Genomic DNA, 22594 nt, shown 5'->3' on the forward strand with positions numbered 1-22594 from the left:
TCTGGTGACACTGTTGGGTTAGCACTGGATGGCTAACTGCAAGGTTGGTGCTTCAAACCTACCAACTGTCCCTTGGGAGAAAGATGAGGCTAACTGCTCCCATAATAATATGTGTGTGTGCAATTTTTAACCTAGGAATATGAGCAATAAAAAATACAGCCTATTAGAAAAAGTTAAATTTTAAAAATGCTTTAAAAATCTTAGATATAAGGCCCTCATAAAAATCACCTAGTCTTAAAATATTTAAATTTTGGTAATTAAACGGGTAAAATGCTTTAGTGTCACTAAGAGGTGGTCCTGATAATAAAATAAGTAGACTGTGATAAGATTTTGCTCTAAATCAGAATTGACTTTATGATGGAGAGTGAGTTGGTGCGTGATGAGATTTGTTTCTAGATGAATTCTTGGTAAAACCATATTTAGGCCAGCAAAGAGAACAGCTGAAATTCTTCTCCAGCTTACCAGGACTCAAATAATTAGAGGGAGCTAAATAAGATTTATGTAGCATAATAGACATTAAAATTTGAAAATGCTACGAAGCTTCTTAGAGGGGGAAAATACTGCTGTTCAAATTATTTTTAAATTGTTTCTAATGTGATGAGTTGAGCATGTGCAAATAATAGCATTATGGTATTAATAAAGAAAAATTAAATTGTACTGAATTAAAAAAACTAGCCATGATCCTATAGTTCTACAGTCAGAGTAATGTGTGTTCCTCCCAGCTGAGTCCTGTTCTATCATTGGAGAAAAAAAAAGTTCTTATGTCTATATATTAGGCCTCAGACCCTAAGTTTATTTAATAAAGCATTTAATGAGAATTTTTATTTACTGAGTGTCGTGAGGTACTTGTCCAGGTGGATTCATGAGACATGTCATTAACAACAAAGTCTGTGAGTATGTGCAAGAAACTCATCTTTTCAAAACCGCAGGGACTGTCGCTGCCTTTGCACTAGCAATTCTCATTACTAAGGTGGTCATGAGATGGCAACTGTAAGCAAGTCAAGAGTGGACTTAAAAATGATAAGTTGTTCTTGAAAATTTCCCTTTCTCTTTAATGATTTGGCTCTCTTTTCCAAAGTTATGTATTTTATTTCTTTAGCCATAAAACAGTGGAGCATAAATATTATCTTTCATTTCGCTGGGCCAGACACTGAAAACTAAATTCTTCAGTGTCGTGCAGTCCTGCATATGGGATACTCTTCTTATAGAATTGAGTGATGCATGAGAGAAAAAAAACAAACACCACGATGAGAGGTTGTGTTTCTGCTTTGTTATGAACCCGTTCTGTGAGTGTGTCCCACCGTTCCTTCTGTCATGGAAGGCTGGGCTCGTGCTGTATGTGTTGTAAGGTCTCTTTTTGCTGTCACATCTTGAACTTGCTTATTAAATAAAATTAAAAATTGTATTAATAAAATTATTCCCAAGAGACCAAAAGAGCTTCTATGTTTCAAGAAGCCTGGCATGAATGTTTTTGCTTTTGTCTTCTGCTGAGTTTCTGAACCTTCCTCTCGGTGGTGGTGGTGGTGGTGGTGGTGGTGGTGGTGGTGGTGGTCATGGTGATAGTGATGGTCATGGTCATTGTCATTCTAGCGCTTGCTCTGCTTTGGGTTTCACATGGTTTTGTAAGTAATTTTATAAACTGCTTCAGATTTTGTAAGATAAAATTGAATAGAACGGGTTTGACGTTTTCATAACATCTCTTATAGATTAAAAGGTGTAAGGAGACTTCTGAACATGGGGCATACTCAGATCTGCTTCAGCGTCAGAAGGCAACAGTGATTGAGAATAGCAAACTTACAGGAAAGATAAGTGAATTGGAGAAAATGATAGCTGAGCTAAAGAAACAAAAGTCCCGAGTAGAGGAGGAACTTCCCAAGGTCAAGGAGGCTGCAGAAAATGAACTGAGAAAGCAGCAGAGAAACGTAGCAGATATTGCTCTGCAGAAGATACGAGCGGAAAGCGAAGCCCAGAAATATCGCAGGGAACTGGAGATCCGCGTGAGAGAGAAGGAAGCTGCGGAACGGGAGCTGGAGCGGGTGAGGCAGCTCACGACGGAGGCGGAGGCCAGAAGAGCGGCTGTGGAAGAAAACCTCCTCAACTTCCGGAATCAGTTACAGGAAAACACGTTTACAAGGAGAACACTGGAAGACCATCTTAAAAGGAAAGATTCGAGTCTCAATGACTTGGAGCAAGAAAAAAACAAGTTAATAGATGAATTGCAAAGGAAGAAAGACAAAGAGGAAGAGCTCTTGATGCTGGTGAAGCAGATGGAAAAAGACCTGGCATTTCAAAAGCAGACAGCAGAGAAACAGTTGAGAGAGAAGCAGAAAATTGAATTGGAAGCCAGAAGAAAAATCACAGAAATCCAGTATTCATGTAGAGAAAATGCATCGCCCACCTGTGCAGGCCTCCAGACAGAGCATGACCGACAGAAAGCAGAAGAACTCCAGCAGCAGGTGGGTGAACTCATGGTGGCCAACAGAAAGGCGGAGAAGGACATGAGAGAGCTGAAGTACGAACTGGACGCCCTGCAGCTGGAGAAGACATCATCTGAGGAGAAGGCTCGTCTGCTGAAAGAGAAACTGGACGAAACCAACAGCACCCTAACGTGCCTGAAGCTGGAGTTGGAAAGGAAGGATCAGGCAGAGCAGGGGTATTCTCAGCGCCTCCGAGAGCTCACGAGGCAGTTGAATCAAACCACAGATAAAGCCGAAGAGGTCATGCAAGAAGCTAATGATCTTAAGAAAATAAAGCACAGTTATCAGGTAGAATTAGAATCTCTCCATCTGGAAAAGGGTAAACTGCAAAGAGAAGTAGACAGGATCACGAGGACACACGCCATCACCGAGAGGAATATTCTGCATCTAAATTCACAAATCGGTTCTTTTCAGGTCGAGAAGGACTCTCCTAATGAGAGAGCACGACGGTGCCAGAGGAAATCAGACCATCTGAAAGAACAGTTTGAGAAAAGCCACGAGCAGTTGCTTCAAAACATTAAAGCCGAAAAAGAGAACAGCGATAGAATCCGAAAGCTTAATGAAGAATTGGAGAAAAGTAATGAGTGCGCCGAAATGCTCAAACAAAAAGTAGATGAGCTTACGAGGAAGAACAACGAAACCAAATTAATGATGCAGAGAATCCAGGCTGAATCGAAAAATGTAGTTTTAGAGAAGCAAGCTATCCAGCAACGGTGTGAAACGCTGAAAACCCAAGCAGATGGATTTAAGGAGCAGCTACGCAGCACAAATGAACACTTGCACAACCAGACAAAAACAGAACAGGATTTCCATAGGAAAATCAAGTGCCTGGAAGATGACCTGGCCAAAAGTCAGACTTTAGTAAGTGAATTTAAGCACAAGTGTGAGCAGCAGAACATCATCATACAGAACACCACGAAAGAGGTTAGGAATCTGAATGCGGAGCTGCACGCTTCCAAGGAGGAAAAGCGGCTGGGAGAGCAGAAAGTGCAGCTCCAGGAAGCGCAAGTGCAAGAGTTAAATAACAGGTTGAAACAGGTACAAAACGAGCTACACTTGAAGACCATCGAAGAGCAGATGACACACAGAAGGATGGTTCTCTTTCAGGAAGAATCTGACAAATTCAAACGCTCAGCCGAGGAGTTTCGGAAAAAGATGGAAAAATTAATGGGCTCCAAAGTCATCACTGAAAATGACATTTCAGGCATTAAACTCGACTTTGTGTCTCTTCAGCAAGAGAACTGTAGAGCTCAGGAGAATGCGAAGGTTTGTGAAACCAGTATTAAAGAACTTGAAAGGCAGCTTCAACAATATCGTGAGCAGATGCAGAAAGGGCAGAATGTGGAAGCCAATCATTACCAAAAATGTCGGAAACTAGAGGATGAGCTGATAGCCCAGAAACGTGAGGTGGAAAACCTGAAGCAGAAAATGGATCAACAGATCAAGGAGCATGAGCATCAATTAATTTTGCTGCAGTGTGACATCCAGAAAAAGAACACCACCCCAAACTGTACCTTCACACCTGAGTTTGAGCTGACCATGGTGAAGGATCGTCAGCACCCTGGAGAGCTCTCCTCCAGGACCACGGGGCAACCTCACCCAGGCACCAGGTCCTCTCTGCTGAGATGGACCCAAGACCCGCAGCAGGTGGAAGAAAAATGGCAACACCAGGTTATTGATCAAATGCCAGTAGAAGTCCAGAAAAGCCAGCAGTGTTACTCTGAGTATTTTTCTCAAACAAGCACCGAATTACAGATAACTTTTGATGAGAAAAATCCAATGACAAGATTATCAGAAATAGAGAAGATAAGAGGGCAAGCCCCACATAATTCCAGACCACCTGTTAGGTATCAAGATGACCAGTGCGAAATGGGATTGGTGAAGCTTTTGACACCGTTAGAGGTATATTATGTTTTCAGTGCTTACCAACTACCTCCGTTTTCTTTTCCTTTTCGTTCTTATTACTCCTAGATTAACTTTTAGAAATGTGTCTTGAGTGTATCTGGCTATAATTCTGACAGGGAAAAAAATGCTGTATGCTTTTTATTGTCTTATTTGACAATGATAAATTATTCTCATTTAAATTTTAAATGTTTGAGAGTAAATGTACTGATGTAATGGGTGGATGAAATTTATAGTCAGAAAAACATGCCCACAAAAAAGTGGCAGAACCAATTAGTTAATTTCTAATCTGTTCTGTGGCTGAATATTATTTTTTTTAAACACACCACTTGAATATTTTTGTTATCTAATGTAAGCGTTAGCTTCTCAGAATAATATTACTTACTTTTGAATTTTCCTAGGTTTGGCCTTTTTCTTGTCTTTTATCACCTTTGTTATTAGAGGAATTCTGTTTGAATTGAGCAGGTGTAAGGTGGCATCCTGTCATGGAGGTGACTTTTAACGTCTTATGAATTCCCCTTGCAGATAGCTAAGAACAAGCAATATGATATGCATGCGGAGGTCACAACTCTAAACCAAGAAAAGAACCCAGGTGTCAGTGCTGAAGACTGGATGTTTGAAGTGTCCAGATCGTCTGGTGGAGTCAAGAGAGATTTCCTTAAGAAAGGCTTAGAATCAGAGACTTTTCAGAACATTGATGGAGATCATGCGTGCTCCGTTAGGGATGACGAATTTAAATTTCAGGGGCTCCAGCACACCGTGACTGCTAGGCAGTTGGTTGAAGCCAAGCTTCTGGACATGAGAACGATCGAACAGTTGCGACTTGGTCTTAAGACTGTTGAAGATGTTCAGAAAACTCTTAGCAAGTTTCTGACAAAAGCCACCTCAATTGCAGGGCTTTACCTAGAGTCTGCCAAAGAAAAGATATCATTCACTTCAGCAGCCAAGAAATTAATAATTGACAAAATGATGGCCCTTGCATTTTTAGAAGCTCAGGCTGCAACAGGGTTTATAATTGATCCCATTTCAGGTCAGACATACTCTGTAGAAGACGCAGTCCTTATAGGGGTTATTGATCCTGAATTCAAGATTAGGCTCCATGAGGCAGAGAAAGCAGCCCTGGGTTATCCATATTCTGCTAAGATCTTGTCAGTGTTTCAAGCTATGGAAAACAGAATGCTTGACAGACAGAAGGGTAAACATATCTTGGAGGCCCAGATTGCCAGTGGGGGCGTCATTGACCCCGTGAGAGGCATCCGAGTTCCTGCAGAAGGTGCTCTGCAGCTGGGCTTGTTGAATAATGCCATTTTACAATTTTTACACGAGCCATCCAGCAACGCAAGAGTGTTTCCTAACCCTAATAGCAAGCAAGCTCTGTATTACTCAGAGTTACTGCAGATGTGTGTATTTGATGTCGATAGCCAGTGCTTTCTGTTTCCATTTGGAGAGAGGAACATTTCCAATCTCAGTGTAGAGAAAACTCATAAAATTTCTGTCGTCGATACTAAAACAGGAGCGGAACTGACTGCGTATGAGGCATTCCAGAGAAACCTAATAGACAAAATTACCTATCTTGAACTTTCGGGGCAGCAATATCAGTGGAAGGAAGCCACGTTTTTTGAGTCCTACGGGCATCCTTCTCATATGCTGACTGACACTAAAACAGGATTACAGTTCAATATTAACGAAGCTATAGATCAGGGGATAGTTGACAAAGCCTTGGTCAAAAAGTATCACGATGGCCTCATCACACTTACAGAACTTGCCGATTCTTTGATGAGCCAGTTAGTTCCCAAGAAGGATTTGCATAGTCCTATTGCAGGGTATTGGCTGACGGCAAGTGGGGAAAGGATCTCCGTACTGAAGGCCTCCCGTCGAAATCTGGTTGACCGCATGACAGCTCTCAGATGTCTTGAAGCGCAAGTCAGTACAGGGGGGATCATTGACCCGCTTACTGGCAAAAAGCATCGGGTGGCTGAAGCTTTGCACAGAGGCCTAGTCGATGAGGGGTTTGCTCAGCAGCTGCGACAGTGTGAAGTAGTAATCACAGGCATTGGCCATCCAGTCACTAGCAAAATGATGTCAGTGGTGGAAGCTGTGAATGCAAACATCATAAGTAAGGATCTGGGAATCCGATGTTTGGAATTTCAGTTCTTGACTGGGGGGCTGATCCAACCACAGGTCCACTCCCGGTTGTCAATTGAAGAGGCTCTCCAAGTAGGTATTATAGATGCCTTCATTGCGATGAAACTCAAAGATCAAAAGTCTTACGCTAGAAATATAATATGTCCCCAAACGAAAAGAAAATTGACATACAAAGAAGCCTTAGAAAAGGCAGATTTTGACTTCCACACAGGGCTGAAACTCTTAGAAGTGTCTGAACCTTTGATGACAGGAATTTCTAGCCTCTACTATTCTTCATAAAGGAGTTTTGGTAGTGTTGTGGGTTACATGCTGGGGCTGTTTAACCACAAGGTCAGCAGTTCAAAGCCAACAGCTACCCAGAGGGAGAAAGATGAGGCTTTCTATCCCTATAAAGATTCACAGCCTAGGAAAGCCTAAAGAGCAGTTCTACTTTGTTCTGTACGGTCATTATCACTCATAATCGACCTCTTGGCTGTGGGTGGGCAGGTGATAGTCTTCATGGTAAGGCAACAATCCTATTATGCAAGTAACTTTACACACACAAAAATGATACTGTTTGGTTATGTTATCTGTCCAAACCATCATTGTGTTGATCAACTAAGATGATACAGTGATTTGTGTCCAAACTCAAAACTCACTGCCATGGAGCCAGTTGTAACTCACAGTGACGCTGAAGGATAGAGTAGAACCGCCCTGTTTGTTTCTGAGACCGTGACTCCTTACGGGACTACAACGTCCCGTTTTTCTCCTGTGGAACGGCTCCTGGTTTCAACTGCTGATCCGGCGGTACGTGATTTGTGTAACATCCTCTAAATACTGTTTCTTGAGGACAGGAAATATCTAACTGCTACAAAAAGAAAATAATTAAAAATTTAATTATTAATTAAAAAATTTAAATTATTAAAAAATAAAATGTAGCAGAAGATTACTCTAAACCGTTCCACTTAGCTTTGAGATTCTTTTTTTAAAAAACTTAACCCACACTACACTGAGAAGTCTTACTTGGATTATGAAATAAGGTTGAAGAACTCCACCAAATCTGTAGCATCATTTTTTCAGAGTTCTCTCCACTTCTGAATAGATCCAGCCTTCTCACTTATCAAATGATATACATTGCTCTCACCGAAAGAGGACTTCCAAAGACACCATAGAATTGAAGAGAAAAATGCTAGTTTGTTCCTTTCTTTGTAAGGCTTTCAGTGTTTCAGATTGCCTTGAAAGTGGAAACGTTTTGAAGACTTTCTGTATAAAGTAAACCTCTTTACATATTAAAATGTGTACCTGAATCTCTCATTTCTAGTTAAGACTTTGGGATGAATAATCAATGTAAGTGTACTGTATGCTGGAGGAGGGGGAAAGGTTTGTTTTGGATCACGCTATATAATTTTTATGTGTGTAGACATTCCCCGCGCATTGGGCTTGCCATTGTCTAGTCCTTTTCTCAGGATAATCACGATTGTAATGCTAATGCAAAGGCGGCAATCCAGAGATCTTCTTATGCTTCATGAATGAAGTTGAGTTTGTTTACTTGTCAAATTGATGGAGCAGCTGGGAGGTGTAGACCGATCATTAAAGAATGTTTGTCACAGCTTTCGTTGTCACCATACACATTTTGGAAGTATGTCTGCTCTGCAACATGATACACACGGTTAAGTAAATGAATAAAATGTTTTTGTAATCTGTGTGATGAAAAGAATACCTTCACATCCTTGTTTTCTGGGAGTGGTCATTTACCACAGCATATCTTTTTTATCACGCACACCTGTCAGAAGTCACTGGATGAGGAAAAGAAAGAGCATGTTGGAAAAGCCAGAGAACTGCAGAATTGGGTATCAAATATCAGCAAGCCTTTGAGAGATGGAGAGAAGGCTGAGAAATCTCTCTTCTCTAAGCAAAAGGTATTATTCACTGAGGTCCTGCCTTGACAATAGCTGGAATTTACTGACTTGATAGAATCTAACTTTACGATATTTGTTAATTATTCATTTCCCCGCATCCTTGTAGGTAACGAGGAGCAGTGAGCCTAAGTAACTTGCCCTAGGAAGCAAAGCTAGTATGTGTCTGGGAGGGTATTTGACTCCACAGCCTGAGCTCTAAGGTGGACAGATAATGTATCACTTCTTCTAATAGTTAGATTGGCTTCCTGACTGGAATGATGAGAAATGAGAAGGAACTGAGTCTTCCTGTTCTGTGCCCAGAGTACATCCGTGCCCTCACATAAAGATGAAGATATGCAGTCTCATTCTCACAATTGGAACAGTGTTTTAAGAAAAATGCAGATTAAAATTAGGGTGTTTGCATTTTTTTAGCATGACCTTCCCTGTGCTTTTCTGGATCTCTGCTTCATAAAGAGATTTTCTACAGTGAAGCACTGGAATTCCAGGTGGATTCTCTTTCCTCCGTAAAGGATTTTTAAAAATAATTTTACACTAAGACAAGTAAGATGAAAAAAATCCAAGACCAAACTTCTACATAATCCTCTCTTGCTCTTTGTTACATTTGGAGATGTTAGACACTCCCCTCTCAATATTTAATTCCCATTCTTAGCTAAGCATTTGATTGCCAATGATTCACTTATAATCAGTTAATTATTGAATTTATTCAGTAGGGAAAATTTTCAGTGTCTTACATAATTTTGCCTCTATGAGAAAAATATGCCTCTGAGAGAGATATACCAGGGCATATATTTGAAAGTTATTCAGTGGAAATATTAATAATTTATAAATCATCAAGGGTTCACGAGGGAGGGGGGAAGGGGGAGGGAGGGGAAAATGAGCTGATATTAAGGACTCAAGTAGAAAACAAATGAGAATGATGATGGCAACAAATGTACAAATGTGCTTGACAATGAATGTAGGTATAGATTGTGATAAGAATTGTATGAGCCCCCAATAAAATGATTTAAAAAAAAAACTAGTAGCTCACAGTTTTACATATAGATTTTAGATATTAATGTAATAACATTGGGCATCAATTGCATTTTAATGAAAACTAACTGGTCTTCAAAGTAATTGTCTGCAAATATATAGTTTAAAATTCTGCCCCTTTTAAAAGAATAACTTTTCTGGGAAACATGGACTATGAACCTTTTGACATTTTCTCATTTTCTAGTTGTAAATTCTAAAATCCACTGACAGTGGTTCTCAACCTTCCTAATGCCACGACCCTTTAATACAGTTCCTCATGTGGTGACCCCCAACCATAAAATTATTTTCATTGCTACTACGTAACTAATTTTGCTCCTCTTATGAATTGGGCGACCCCTGTTAAAGGGACGTTTTACCCCCAAAGGGGTCATGACCCACAGGTTGAGAACCGCTGCGTTAGAAGATTAGTTTTGGACCTAACAATTGCCATTGAGTCATTGGACCATGGGAACCTTATAGGACAGAATAGAATCGTAAATCTTTATACAGTATAGGAGTAGAAAGCCTTGTCTTTCTCCCAGTTTGAGGTCTAGTACGTATGTTTAATATAGTTTTTGGAGAACAATGAGTTGCTCTCATAAAGACTTACAGCTTTGGGAACCCTGTATTGGTCTTTGTGACTTGGAATAGACTTGAAGTCAGTGGGTGGATCTTTATTAAAGGAAAATTAAGAGAATTTGATGTGAATAATAAATCAGTAAGACAATGATTACCTATATCTATGAAAAACAAAGTAAAACACATGGGGAAAGTGCATGTACCATTTCACTGGTCCATCATTCTCCTTCCTGCTCTCAATGAGTGGGCATTAATTTCCTATCGTTCCCAAGTAACACCGAGAGACTAGGCGAAAGTGCCACAACCTCATGCTTCCTTCGACCGCTGCAGGTGACTCCTGCAGGAGGAATGGTTTAGACGTACAGTTGCATACGTTCACTTTGCTGGTACCTGTCAAAAGGAGCATTGTATCCAGGCCTTGGGGGCTGGAAGATGTGGTGCTGCACTTCGTGTCTCATGTTTCAGTATTAAGATGTACAAGGATGATATTGGATATTGACAAGGATAGTATTGAACCTACAACCAGCTGACGAATTAAGGCAACCTGTTATCCACCGTTGGGCTGGGACAAGTGCAAGCACATTATAATATTTCCTCATGAAAATAACGGCATTACAGATGGGTCAAGTGGCTTTCCAAGATCGTGCATCTTAATAAAATACTCTTATCCAGCCCTGTACAATGATAATGTCGTGGCTTTCGACTTCAGTCACTAAGAAAGTAGACTTTTTACCTGATTCATTTTTAAATATTACTGTTTAGTCTTGTGAGGGAGAAGTTTGATGCAATATGCAATTTCTCCCCCTTCTAGATTACCAGTGAAGAAATCACAATAAAGAAGGAACAGTTATCAGAAGCACTTCAAGCCTTGCAGCTGTTTCTGGCTAAACACGGTGACAGGTGTGTGTGCTGGTGTCTGTTAGTTTGAGTCACAGCCGGGAGCTATGTGGAAAACACTGAGCAAAGCAGAAGACAGCCAGCTTTAATTGAGCTGTACTTTTAGTTAAAGTGTAATGACACTTTAGTTATTAATGTAATGACGTGAGTACGTACCATTTTTTAGGCTTTACCACAGCCCTGCAACGTAAACACGATCTATATTTTGCTGATATAGAGCCAGAGCCAGACAGGTGAATGATTACTAACTAGTCTTGGTGGAGTCAAGACTCCAAGCCAAGTCTTAATTTTAAGCAGTGCTCTCAGAGACTGACCTTTAGTGCAATATGTATAAATATGTTCTTGTTTTTAGCTGAGACTTGTGGCAACATGATTTCTTCTACCTTGCTCTTGCATTTTGCAGCAAAGTCCTATGAATCTTATAACTGGTGATGCAGGGAAAGATGAAACCCATTTCTTAACTCATTTGGGCATACTTTCTGTGAATATTCCAGAATGACTGTATTATCCCTTAAGGAATCAGATTGATTTTCTGTGGAGTTCCTCCTGATTACTTTGAGGAACAGTGCCTTACTGTTGGTTTTTCCCTCCCACATTGGAAATAACCACGGGGACTTTTCCCTTTTCTATCAGATAACAATAATTTTTTTATATTGAACATGTGTATGTGATAAAAGTTAACAAATGTATCAGTTTCCACCCTTCTCTCAAGAGTCCATTTTTCGGGCAGTGTCATCATTCTAAGATCACGGAGGTCTGTGGGAGGTCAGACTGGATTGCATGCTGTGAACTTCGCAAAGTCAGAGCTCAATGCAGCATCCTTACCACTGGAATATGCGTAGTGCCCGTTTTACCCTTTTTGCTTATTTTAGAATGACAGATGAAGAAAGAAATGAACTGGAAAACCAAATGACAGCTCTTCAAGAAGGCTATAATTTATTATTTAGTGGCTCTCTGAAACAACTACAAGAAGCCAAGACCTCAGGGGAGGAAAAGGGAGATGAGCAGGTAAACTTTATTTACAACATGAGGAGCTTTCAGATATCTTGGTTTCATTGCATGGTTGTGAGATCTACAAGAAATGGGTCTTGTCCGTGGACAAAACAAACAAACCAATCCCGAATGGAGTTTATTTGAGTGCTTGAAGATGTCCATGTTGTTTATTAAATGCGATCTTACACGTGCTGATCATCAGTTTCTGTGACACCCTACTACCCCCTGCTTGCATGGTAAAAGAAAGAATCATTCATTTGTCTAACTCTTCTCTTTACAAGCCACTCTTCTGCTGCTGTCTGAGGTATTTTATCATGTAAATGCAATCTTCTAAGATGGAACCATCGCTAACGGGGGCCTTGGAATTTCGTAGCATCTATGCGACTTACAGAGATGCCCAGGAGACTTACTTGAGTCACCCTAGATCGTATGTTATAGTGAATATATAGGCGTTAGGCCATAGCAGCTTCTTAAGAGACAACATAAGTCACTTATAAGTTGGCCTAAATGTAAACGTTTCAAATCTGATACTACATGTCAGTGAATGTGCCCCAGCATTCAATACTCTGTGTTCAAAAAGTTATGTTTATATTTGATTCCTTACTCTCAGGAATACTTATCTATAATTATGTGGTAGTTTGGAGGTATGTAATGATTTTTGCAGAGTCTTAGTTTTTGACTGTTTAGTTTAAGTCTGTATGCTGTAAACATCCATAGCATGGGGTTTGACTCTCTCTTCCATGTCAGTAGACTCTAATCTCACCCAATTGCAGAAAGCATGATTTGCCTTCTAGATATGTGCTCTGTTTTCTGACATCATCTACTCTGTTGTGTCCCCACTAACCTTGTTAATGTGCACAGTAATGAGTTTTCAATTCACAGATGCATGTTGTGTTCAAAGCTTTATCACATCCTGTGCTGTTGAATAGATCACTGACATAGAGCACTTGCGCATTTGAGCTGCCTAACATTCACAGCATTGCTGCGCTCTGGTAAGTAGATGCTTTCATGTAAAAAAGAAATGTATTATTTACAAAATCTCCAAATCGTTTTCATGAAACTCAGCCCACCTGTATACAATACGCTGACCTGGGATTTTTGCATTTTCCTTTCAGCTGGATAAAGTGATTGCAGGTACCATTGATCAGACAACCGGAGAAGTCCTTTCGGTCTTTCAGGCAGTTTTAAGAGGCCTCATTGATTACGAAACAGGACTCAGGTTGCTTGAGACGCAGCTAATGATTTCTGGTCTAATATCGCCAGAATTAAGAAAGTGCTTTGACCTCAAAGATGCCAAAAATCATGGCCTGATTGATGAACAAATTCTGTGCCAACTCCAAGAACTAAGTAAAGCTAAGGAGCTCATTGCTGCTGCGTCCTCTAGCACAATTCCACTGCTGGACGCTCTGGCTCAAGGTGTGCTATCTGAGACCATGGCCATCCGAGTGCTTGAGATCCTGCTTTCCACGGGCTTCCTGGTGATTCCAGCCACGGGAGAACAGTTGACCCTACAGAAGGCTTTCCACCAGAACCTGATTTCCTCGGCATTGTATTCTAGGGTTCTGGAAAGGCAAACCATGTGCAAAGCTCTGATTGACCCCTGCACTTCGGAGAAGGTGTCTCTAAGGGATATGGTTCAAAGAAGTGTCCTCCAGGAAAACACGGGGATGCGGCTTCTGCCTGTGCGACCACAAGAAGGCGGCCGGATAACATTGAAATGCGGAAGAAATATAAGCATTTTAAGGGCATCTCATGAAGGCCTCGTGGACCGGGAAACCATGTTTAGGTTATTAGGCGCCCAGCTTCTCTCCGGAGGGCTGATTGATTGTGACTCTGGTCAAAGATTGACTGTTGAAGAAGCTAGGGTAGAAGGAGTGATCGATAGAGATACGGCCAACAGCATTCTCACGTACCAGGCTCAAACAGGTGGGATCATTCACTCACAGCCTGCAAGACGTCTGACTGTAGATGAAGCTGTCCAGTGTGACTTAATCACTTCCAGCAGTGCTCTTTTGATCATCGAGGCTCAGCGGGGCTACGTGGGGCTCATTTGGCCCCACTCTGGTGAAATCTTTCCCACTTCTTCCTCCTTACAGCAGGACTTAATCACAAATGAACTGGCATACAAAATCCTGAATGGCAGGCAGAAGATCGCTGCCCTTTATATTCCGGAAACTTCGCAAGTCATTGGTCTGGATGTTGCTGAAGGCCTAGGGATTATAGATAATAGCACCGCATCGATTTTAAAAAGTATAACACTGCCTGATAAAATGCCAGACTTGCAAGATTTAGGAGCTTCTTGTAAAAATGCCAAAAGATGGCTCACCTTTTGTAAATGCCAACCCTCTAGAGACCAGGATTACAACCAGGAAGAGGAGGTTTGCGATGGAGAAGAGCCAGTGGCAACTCAGAACTCAGAACAAACGAAACAGCACTTCCTGTATTACTTGATGATAAATAGTTACATGGATGCAAACACAGGGCAGAGGCTTTTGATGTATGATGGGGACTTGGATGAGGCTATTGGGATGTTACTGGAAGGGTGTGGTGCAGAATTTAATAAGGAAGCGCTCACAAAAGAATATCTTGATTTAAATTCCTCTAGTATATTTCTTAACAATGCTCCCAGTCAAGAAGATAAAGAAAAGGATGAAAGTACAGCCTTACCAAATGGTTTTGATCAATGTCACCACAAAAAATCTGAACACGGAGAGACTAATGAAAATAAAAAATATGGCGTCGATGATGTACTTCATGAAGTGGAAAATAATGCTACATTTTATCAGTCCGGAAGCCTGGCAAATGTACTAACAATTGATCATAATGTTAACAGTTCATCTAGTGTGTGTGTCCCGAATGCCACATCATATTTAACACAGCCTGAATTTGCAGAAGTTAGCTTGCCGAGACGTAACTCTGGAGACATACATAAAAACTGTGAAACTCAGTGTCAAGTTGAAGCAAGTGAGCACATAGATGGATGTAGTCCATATAAAAACAGCCCAAACTTTGCAAGTGATTTGCGAACCAATGCTAGTGGGAAATCCAACAGCAGTAGGTCGCGTGATCACAATGACACCAGGACAGAAGGTAACAGAAACAAGGATTCAACTTCCTTTGACTATTCACCTAGACTAAGTGCCCTCTTAAGTCATGATAAATCGAGAAACAATCAGGAAACTTTTAAGAACATTTGCACCCCAAAGAGCAATGGAACTGAACACTGGACATTGCCCTGCAATGACCAAACCGTGTTACTGGGTCAAAAAATGGGAGCAGGATGCCAAGATCAGTATCTGGGAATTGCAGGTATTAACATCAGTTTACAAGGAGAGCAGCCTGGGCAGGCATCAGTAAATGAGGACTGTCAGAGTTCTCAGGTCCAACTTCGGAGTGCTCAGAGCACTGCAGATACTTCTGGTGAGGGTGACAACATGGGTGCTGCTTTTCCGTGGAAACAGGAAGACAAACAAAATGAGTCTGAAATGGGAGAGCACCCTTGTGCCATGACTCCATGGGAGGCTGGGCAGCCCTGGGGTGGGGCCAGTGCAGCCCGTGCTTGTGGCAGACCATTGCTTGAAGAAGCCGCAGGGGCCGGTGACTATGAAACGTCCCTGCTGGACGAGCAGGAGCGTGACACAGAAACCGACACTGAGAGCGATGATGATTTTTATGACACTCCCTTGTTTGAAGATGATGACCATGATTCTCTGCTTCTTGAGGGTAATGACCGTGATTGTCTGCAACCCGAGGACTATGACACACTGCAAGAGGGGAATGACGTGATTGAGCCTCTTGGAGATGTTTTCTATGAGTTCACAACCGACGGAAATTCTGAGTTTACCCAGGTGGGATTGCTTGCTAACGTAAATGTGAGGGAAGAACCACGGCCTCTCCAAGCTGTATTAGATTCTGGGGAACAGGTACATTTGAATTCAATTGGCTCAGACAAGGTAAATGGACAGTTGCTGAGAAGTCTATCAAAAAGCACAAATAATCTTGAAGATGATAAGTCTGACTCGTGGATTAGTAATGAAAGTGTAGAAGAATCAGAGCGGTTCGGTGCTTCATTAAAATTGGATGACGCTGGCAGTTGGAGAGGAAGAAAAGAATGTGACACTGGGAAAGAATATAAATCAGATGCTGGTCATTTCGATTCTACAGAAAGTGAAGAAAGTTACAGGCATTATGACCAGGAGGATGATTGGGACAATGATGATGAAGATGATGTAAAAGAAGGAGGAGATGTAGATGAATACAAAAATCCTCCCGGCCAAGATGCAGTTGGAAGTATCTGGTCGTGTGCTACCAGAAATGAGAAAGAAAACCGTGATGAGACTCAAAGTATCAACAAAACGATCTTCCTGGATAAAATGCACAATGACAGTTCCTTAGAGAGACAGCAAAGTGTAAATGTTTTACAGGTAGAATCAACTGGTCAAAGTAGTGTAGTTACTGAAAGAAATACCCATCCAGAAGAGACAGCTGTTGTTGGCAAAAACAAGGATGGTCTATTACCTCATGAGATGGTACTTAAACATACATTGTTGCCTACCATTAAAGACCCTGGATCAAGAAAAATCTCTGGCCCTGAGGACACATTACAAAATACGATTGTCCTTTCAGCTTCTGATTTAGATAATGATCCAATGAGCACAACGTTTACATTGATTCAAGAACCAGCATCCGTGGAATATGTCAGAGGCAAAGGTCAGTATCTTGAGGATGTGACACCTGAAGTTGACTCATCTTTTAAGAAAGCTATTTATTCTGAGCCGGATTTAATAGAAAGACCAGCTGAGGAAAGCTGTTTGTCACCTGAAGCATCTTTAAAGGGCAGAGGTCACCAAAGAAAGGGAAGAGATGGAAATGGAGCATCCGTTCAGAACATGTGCTCAGATAAAGGAGAAGAGCTTATGGGAAGTGTAATAGAAGAGGATACATACCTCAAACTTGTATCTAATAAAGGTGCAAAGGAAGATATTGATTTAGTTGGTAGTCAGTTTCCATTTCTGCCGATCACCGGCAACGAAGAACATCATAAGGAAGGGACCCTTCACAAAATGAGTGTAACTCTTGAAAATGAACCAAAGACCTTGCAAACAGTGGTCAGTAAAAGTCCTGTTCAATTTGAGAATCTTGGAGAAATATTTAACACATCAGCTTCCAAAGTAATCAGTGGCTCTACTATTTTGTCCAAAGGGAATACAAATATTAAGAAAGAATCATTTTCTGAGCAAGCTGATAGAGAGCCTGTTCCGTTTACTTCTTTAAAACATTGTACTCTGAGTGTAAAAGGAAAAGATGTCCTGAAACCAAACAAAGATGTAGCAGGCGGGCTGAATGTCTCTCCACATCCTGGATTGAATTCAGAGAGTCCTACATGTGGTTTAATCGATGTCCCTCCCATGAAGGAACATTTAGAACTAGGAATCAAGAGTGCAAAAGAAACGGCAACTCTTGTCCAAAATAATGACCTTTGCTCTGAAGGAACTGCCTCAGTGGGAGAAACAGAAATGCCTCCGTTCACACCTGAAATTAATGCATCCTCACTTTCAGTCTTACCCCTTAGAAATGTGGAGGACCCTGGGGAAAATACTGCTTTGGTGCAAGTAGAACTCTGCATAAATGGAGTACAAAATAGCTCAAGTAACACTTCAGGCACTGATGAAACGGAAATCCTAAAAGAAACAACTGAGCAACAACCACCAACAGAACAAGCCTTGTCTCCAGGAGGCCAAGATAGGGATGTCCAGATACCTGAATTATCACAGGTATTGGTTGAGGACCTAAAGGAAATCTTCAAAAGCATGGCGAAAGAAGGTCATGTTAATCCTCAAGAGGTCAGAGAACCTTCAGCCTGTATAGATGCTAAAGTGTTCATTCAAAACATAATTAGAAAGGTTGACACATCAAAATTGGGAAACGAGGGACCAACTCTATCCAGTGGTTCTGAAAACACTGACTCTCCTGGCGCTCCTCTCTTGAGGAATGTGCCAGAACTCAAAGCAGAAGGTAGGGAAGATCCTTTCTGTATCACAAATCTAAAGGCTGACCTTCTCTTTGATATATTAAGGCAACATCAGTATAGCCAAGAAATCGCAGGAGTATTTGAATTGATGAAAGAATTAACTCAGTTGGAATATGATCTAGAGAAAAGAGGTATCACATCCAAAGTACTCCCATTGCAACTTGAAAGTATTTTCTGCAGACTGCTCAGAGATGGATATTCACAGAAATTAGAAGAGGCCGGAGACGGCGATAAAAAATCATCTGCTGTGGCGTCTGAGTTAGTGGATGCAAAGCCACGCGTACTTGGAGACCTTAAAAGCAACGAGGAAGGCTACTGTCCTACCTTGGAGGACCTTAAAGAAACGGGCCTCCAACAATCTCCGCCTCGGGCATCAGTATTGCCAAGAGATGCACAACTCGAGTGTTGCTATGATTCCCTGGATAACTTGGATTGTGTTTCAGGGTCAACAGAATCGACCCTTGGAGATAACTCAGCAGAACAAGTAAGTTGACCTCCACCTTTTACATGGAAGTGGTTGCATGAATCACTTGGGAATAATCCCCTTTTATTTGCTTAAAAAATCTGCATAAAGACTATGGAAATAAAATGTCCAATTTCATCTTTAGTTTTCCAGGGAGTCACAGCAGTGTGTACAGCACACTGAAAAAATGCTTGAGTATTTGGCTTTGCTTCAAGATATGAAACCTCCACTATTCACCCAGGAACCTCTGGATAACAATCTAGAAGCTTTGAAAAACCAAATCAAACAGTTAGAGGTAAGTTTTCTGCTGCCTGTCTATGGCTGGTGGTCAGCTGATGTAATATTGATAGGTTTATTTATCTCTTGAGTATGACTTGTGTTTGTGTTTCTCAAAAAATAGTAAGTGGACCTGGGAAATATTTCTTTGCAGACATTTGAATTGGGCTTGGCTCCAATTGCTGTTATTTTAAGAAGAGACATGAAGCTGGCAGAAGAGTTCCTGAAGTCTCTCCCGAGCGGCTTTCCCAGAGGGCAGCTTGAGGAACTGAGCGCCAGCCACAGGCGTTTGCAGGCCGCCTTCTTCTCCCTCAATGACATGGCTTCAGAGAGAATGAGACAGCTTGTGCTTGCGATGGACGCTGAAACGGTAAGCACCAACATGTTTCAACCAACCCCAACCTGATTTTTGAAGAATTCATCATTTAGTCATAAGATGAAGCATTTTATGTTCAGACCGTTAAGGCTTTAAAACAGAATCATTGTTTGTAAGCACATGACATTTGGGGCCCAACAGAACACACCATTTTATTTTCTAGTCTAAACTGGCCATTTGCCATGAAGAATTTCTGCATAAGCTGACGTCTTTTTCCAATTGGATATCAGAGAAGAGCAACTCTGTGAAGGATATTGAGGTCATGGATGTTGGAGATATTGAACTACAGACAAGTTTGGAGTTTCTCAAGGCAAGCATCAAAATAAATATGACCAAGTATCTTTGAAAGCCAATGGATTTCATAGAAATGCTTAGAAAAATAGTATTTCTCACCTGTGTTTCTGAGAGATGTCTGCTTATAAGATCATCACTTTATGGATGCCATTCTGAGGTTATCTCAACCTTATCATTGTTGATATTTGCATTCATGTTAATGTTAATCCAGGAGCCCTAGTGGTACAATGGCTAAAGTGCTAGGCTGCTATCCAAAGGGTTGGTGGACCCCACCAGCTACTCCAGGGGAAACTGTGGCCGCTGGCTTCGGTAGAGATGAACGGCCGTGGGAGCCCTGGGAGCAGTGCGACTCAGTCCTGTAGGTTTGTTAGGAGTGGGCTTGACTCGGCAATCGTGAGCATTTGGTTGCCTTACTCACTTTGATCAAGCTGTTTTTCTTCACATTCTCACTTGGAACAACATGCCTCATGAATCGTGGTTAGACCTCTGGCCTCTACCGGTCAGAAAATAAAAATTCTGGATCCCTCAGTTAATTCCTATTTCAAATGCCTCCCAGTCTCATTTCTGTGCTTTGAAAATTACATGACTACTAGAAATATTGGCAAGTAATGTTTAATGCCGTTGATGGTCTTCAGTGTGTCGAATGCACCTAAGAAGAAACCTTACCTTTTGTCAGAGTTGACATTTTAATTTGTGACGTCACAGGCAAGGTTCCGATGTTGTTAAAAGGGCTCTTTGTCTTTTTATATGATATCAGTTGCCATAGTATTTCGTAGTTTCATCATTACCTTTGAAAGGGCTTAACATGTTTGTAGGAAAAGTCCATTATCTTTTAATTCTGTTTTCCCACAGGCATCTTTATAGCTTCTTTGTATTGCTAAGGAGCCCTGGTGGCACGGTGGTTACACATAGGGCTGCTAACGGCAAGGTCAGCAGTTTGAGTCTATCAGCTGCTACTTGGGAGAAAGAGGAAGCTTTCTACTCCCTTGAAAAGTTGCAGTTTCGGAAACTCACAGGGCAGTTCTACCCTGTCCCATGGGGTGGCCATGAGTTGGCATCTACCTGATGGCAGTGAGTTTGGCGGTATTTTTTTTTAAATTTGCATTACCAGGTTATAAGTAAATTTTTGACCAAGTGAATACCGAAAGAAATATATCGATAAACGTTTGATTCCCTGATGAAAGAGGCCTGTTGTAAAATTTAGATATGCATGTTAAACTTTATCATCTCTCTCGGTAACTTGTAATGCTTTGTTCGCAGAATGTGTTAAAAGACCTTGGACGTACCAGAGTGCAGCTGGAGACCACTGCCTTTGACGTGCAGTTCTTCATTTCCGAATGTGCACAAGATCTGTCTCCCAGCCAAAGCAGACAACTGCTCAGACTCTTAAACACAACTCAGAAGTGTTTTCTTGATGCACAGGAGTCAGTTACTGCCCAGGTGCAACGTTTAGAGGCTCAGTTACAGCTCGAGCAAGAGCTTGATGATCAGAAGGTTTGCCTTTCTTTTGGAGTTGGAATTCTTGGCTTTTTAGTTATGCAGATATCCAGGGTATGGGAAGATAGGAATGGTTTTCTAGAAAGACAATTCATGAATGGGTACAAGGTAGAGACTAAAATATAGAAAAATACTGTTTTTCATATTGTTGCTGTAACTTCATTCATTCCCCTGGCTCCCTAAAACAAGCCTTTTCAAGGGAGAGTCTTGCAGGAATTTGAAGGGATATACGGATGAAGGTCGGGCTGCAGAGATTCAGGGTACCTCGCCCCCTCTGGGAGATAGTATTGCAATACCAGTGCGGATCCAGGGCTCTGGACCAAACTGCTGGTTTTAGATCCCTGCTGTACAGCTCACTAGCTGTGTAACCTCAGGCAAGTCACTTGACCTCATTTTTCTCATGGGTCAGTTGGAAACAATAGTGCTGACCTAGAACTATTAAGAGTATTTGATTAAAGGATGCATGGGAAACACTCAGTATCTTGTCCAGCTTACGTGAAGCTCTTGGTAAACATTATCTATGGCTGTAAACATATAACCAATATATAATAGGAAAATGAAAGACGCACGTATTTGGTATTGACTTACTAAATTAAATAGTCTCTTAGATAATGACTTTTTAAAGAGAGCTGCATCTAATAACAGTGATGAGCCAAAGGGTGGGAATGACTATCAGTGGAACTGGACACCAGGATTAAGTGAAAAAACTGCATGAAGTACTCTTTCATTTCTTGAAGCACGCAGACATTGTCTCTAGCATGATAACCTATGTACACCTGTCCAAGTAGGTCGAGAGGCAAAGCACAACTAACTTCTGTTTTGATATCCTTTTGCAGAATTAATTGCTTGTGTCGCGGGTTTCAAGAGCTTAAGAAAATGGGATGTTTTCTTCCTGTCCGTCAGAAGTTCCATCTCTCACATATGCATGGCCAGTATTCTGCTGAGCAGTTGCATCCAAAAATCCAAACACGGTGTCTTTCCTTCTTATACAGGGCACACGCTCCTCCTTTCTCCCTCACTTTGCTCTGTGTATACCCCACTGCTATCATGTTTACAGCATACTTTAAAAAGCTTGTTTAGAGGAAACTTGCAAAATGTGTTCTAATAAGGAGCTGTCAGAATAGTGGTTTTATTACTACTCTTTTAAAGCTGCCTTGCTGTTCGCTCCACTTTAGATTGTGGCGGAATGTCAGCAAGAGTACAAAGCCAAACTTCAAGGACTCAGTGATCTCCTCACCCAAACGGAAAACCGCCTGATTGGCCACCAAGAAGCTTTCGTGATTGGAGATGGCACGGTGGAATTAAAGAAGTACCAGTCCAAGCAAGAGGTAGACGTTGGGTTTCACATCAGCAGCTCTGTGTTGCTGTTCAATTTTATTAGTGTTGTTTGGAAAGCAGTCGGGATTCTTGAAACATGTCAATCATTTTACTTCTTCAGAGGCAAGGCACCATTACACCCCTTGGGCCTGACACTCAAAATCAGATTTTCAGCTTCTAGCATACCTGGTCATTTACTTGCTTACTTTTTGATACGATATTAAGAGGACGGTTAAGGAGAGGATATGCTAATGGAACTATTTTGTTTGATGAATTAAAATCTGTATCCAGTTTAGGCTAACCTACTAACTGGCCAATTAGAGGACATAACAATGAGTCTCTGATCTTTCATAGCTTCTTTTTTCCCCCTTCTATATCACTGAAAATGAAATATGAGAGAAAAATCTATCTTTCATTTGCTGGCAGGAGAAAGAATATTCT

The 22594-nt window shown here is 41.3% G+C and overlaps 1 protein-coding gene across 7 annotated transcripts in view; it reads left to right on the forward strand.

Moving 5' to 3' along the window:
- The window catches only part of DST (dystonin), a 527522-nt gene that overhangs the window by 371589 nt on the left and 133339 nt on the right, over positions 1-22594 (forward strand). For 4 of the 7 annotated variants that reach the window (XM_045294847.1, XM_045294848.1, XM_045294849.1 and 1 more), the window contains 4 exons: positions 8294-8422; positions 10821-10909; positions 11779-11914; positions 22012-22164. In XM_045294847.1, coding sequence (XP_045150782.1) covers positions 8294-8422; positions 10821-10909; positions 11779-11914; positions 22012-22164 — 507 coding nt within the window. Of the gene's footprint in view, positions 1-1706; positions 4380-4904; positions 6874-8293; positions 8423-10820; positions 10910-11778; positions 11915-13014; positions 18415-18538; positions 18689-18823; positions 19040-19208; positions 19356-20599; positions 20834-22011; positions 22165-22594 lie in introns of those variants that run through there. The other 3 variants (XM_045294845.1, XM_045294846.1, XM_004696340.2) reach the window with 2 other exon arrangements.

Source organism: Echinops telfairi, unplaced genomic scaffold, assembly GCF_000313985.2.
Source record: "Echinops telfairi isolate 266 unplaced genomic scaffold, ASM31398v2 ScPeMD7_3533;HRSCAF=4204_1, whole genome shotgun sequence".
Lineage (NCBI taxonomy): Eukaryota > Metazoa > Chordata > Mammalia > Afrosoricida > Tenrecidae > Echinops > Echinops telfairi.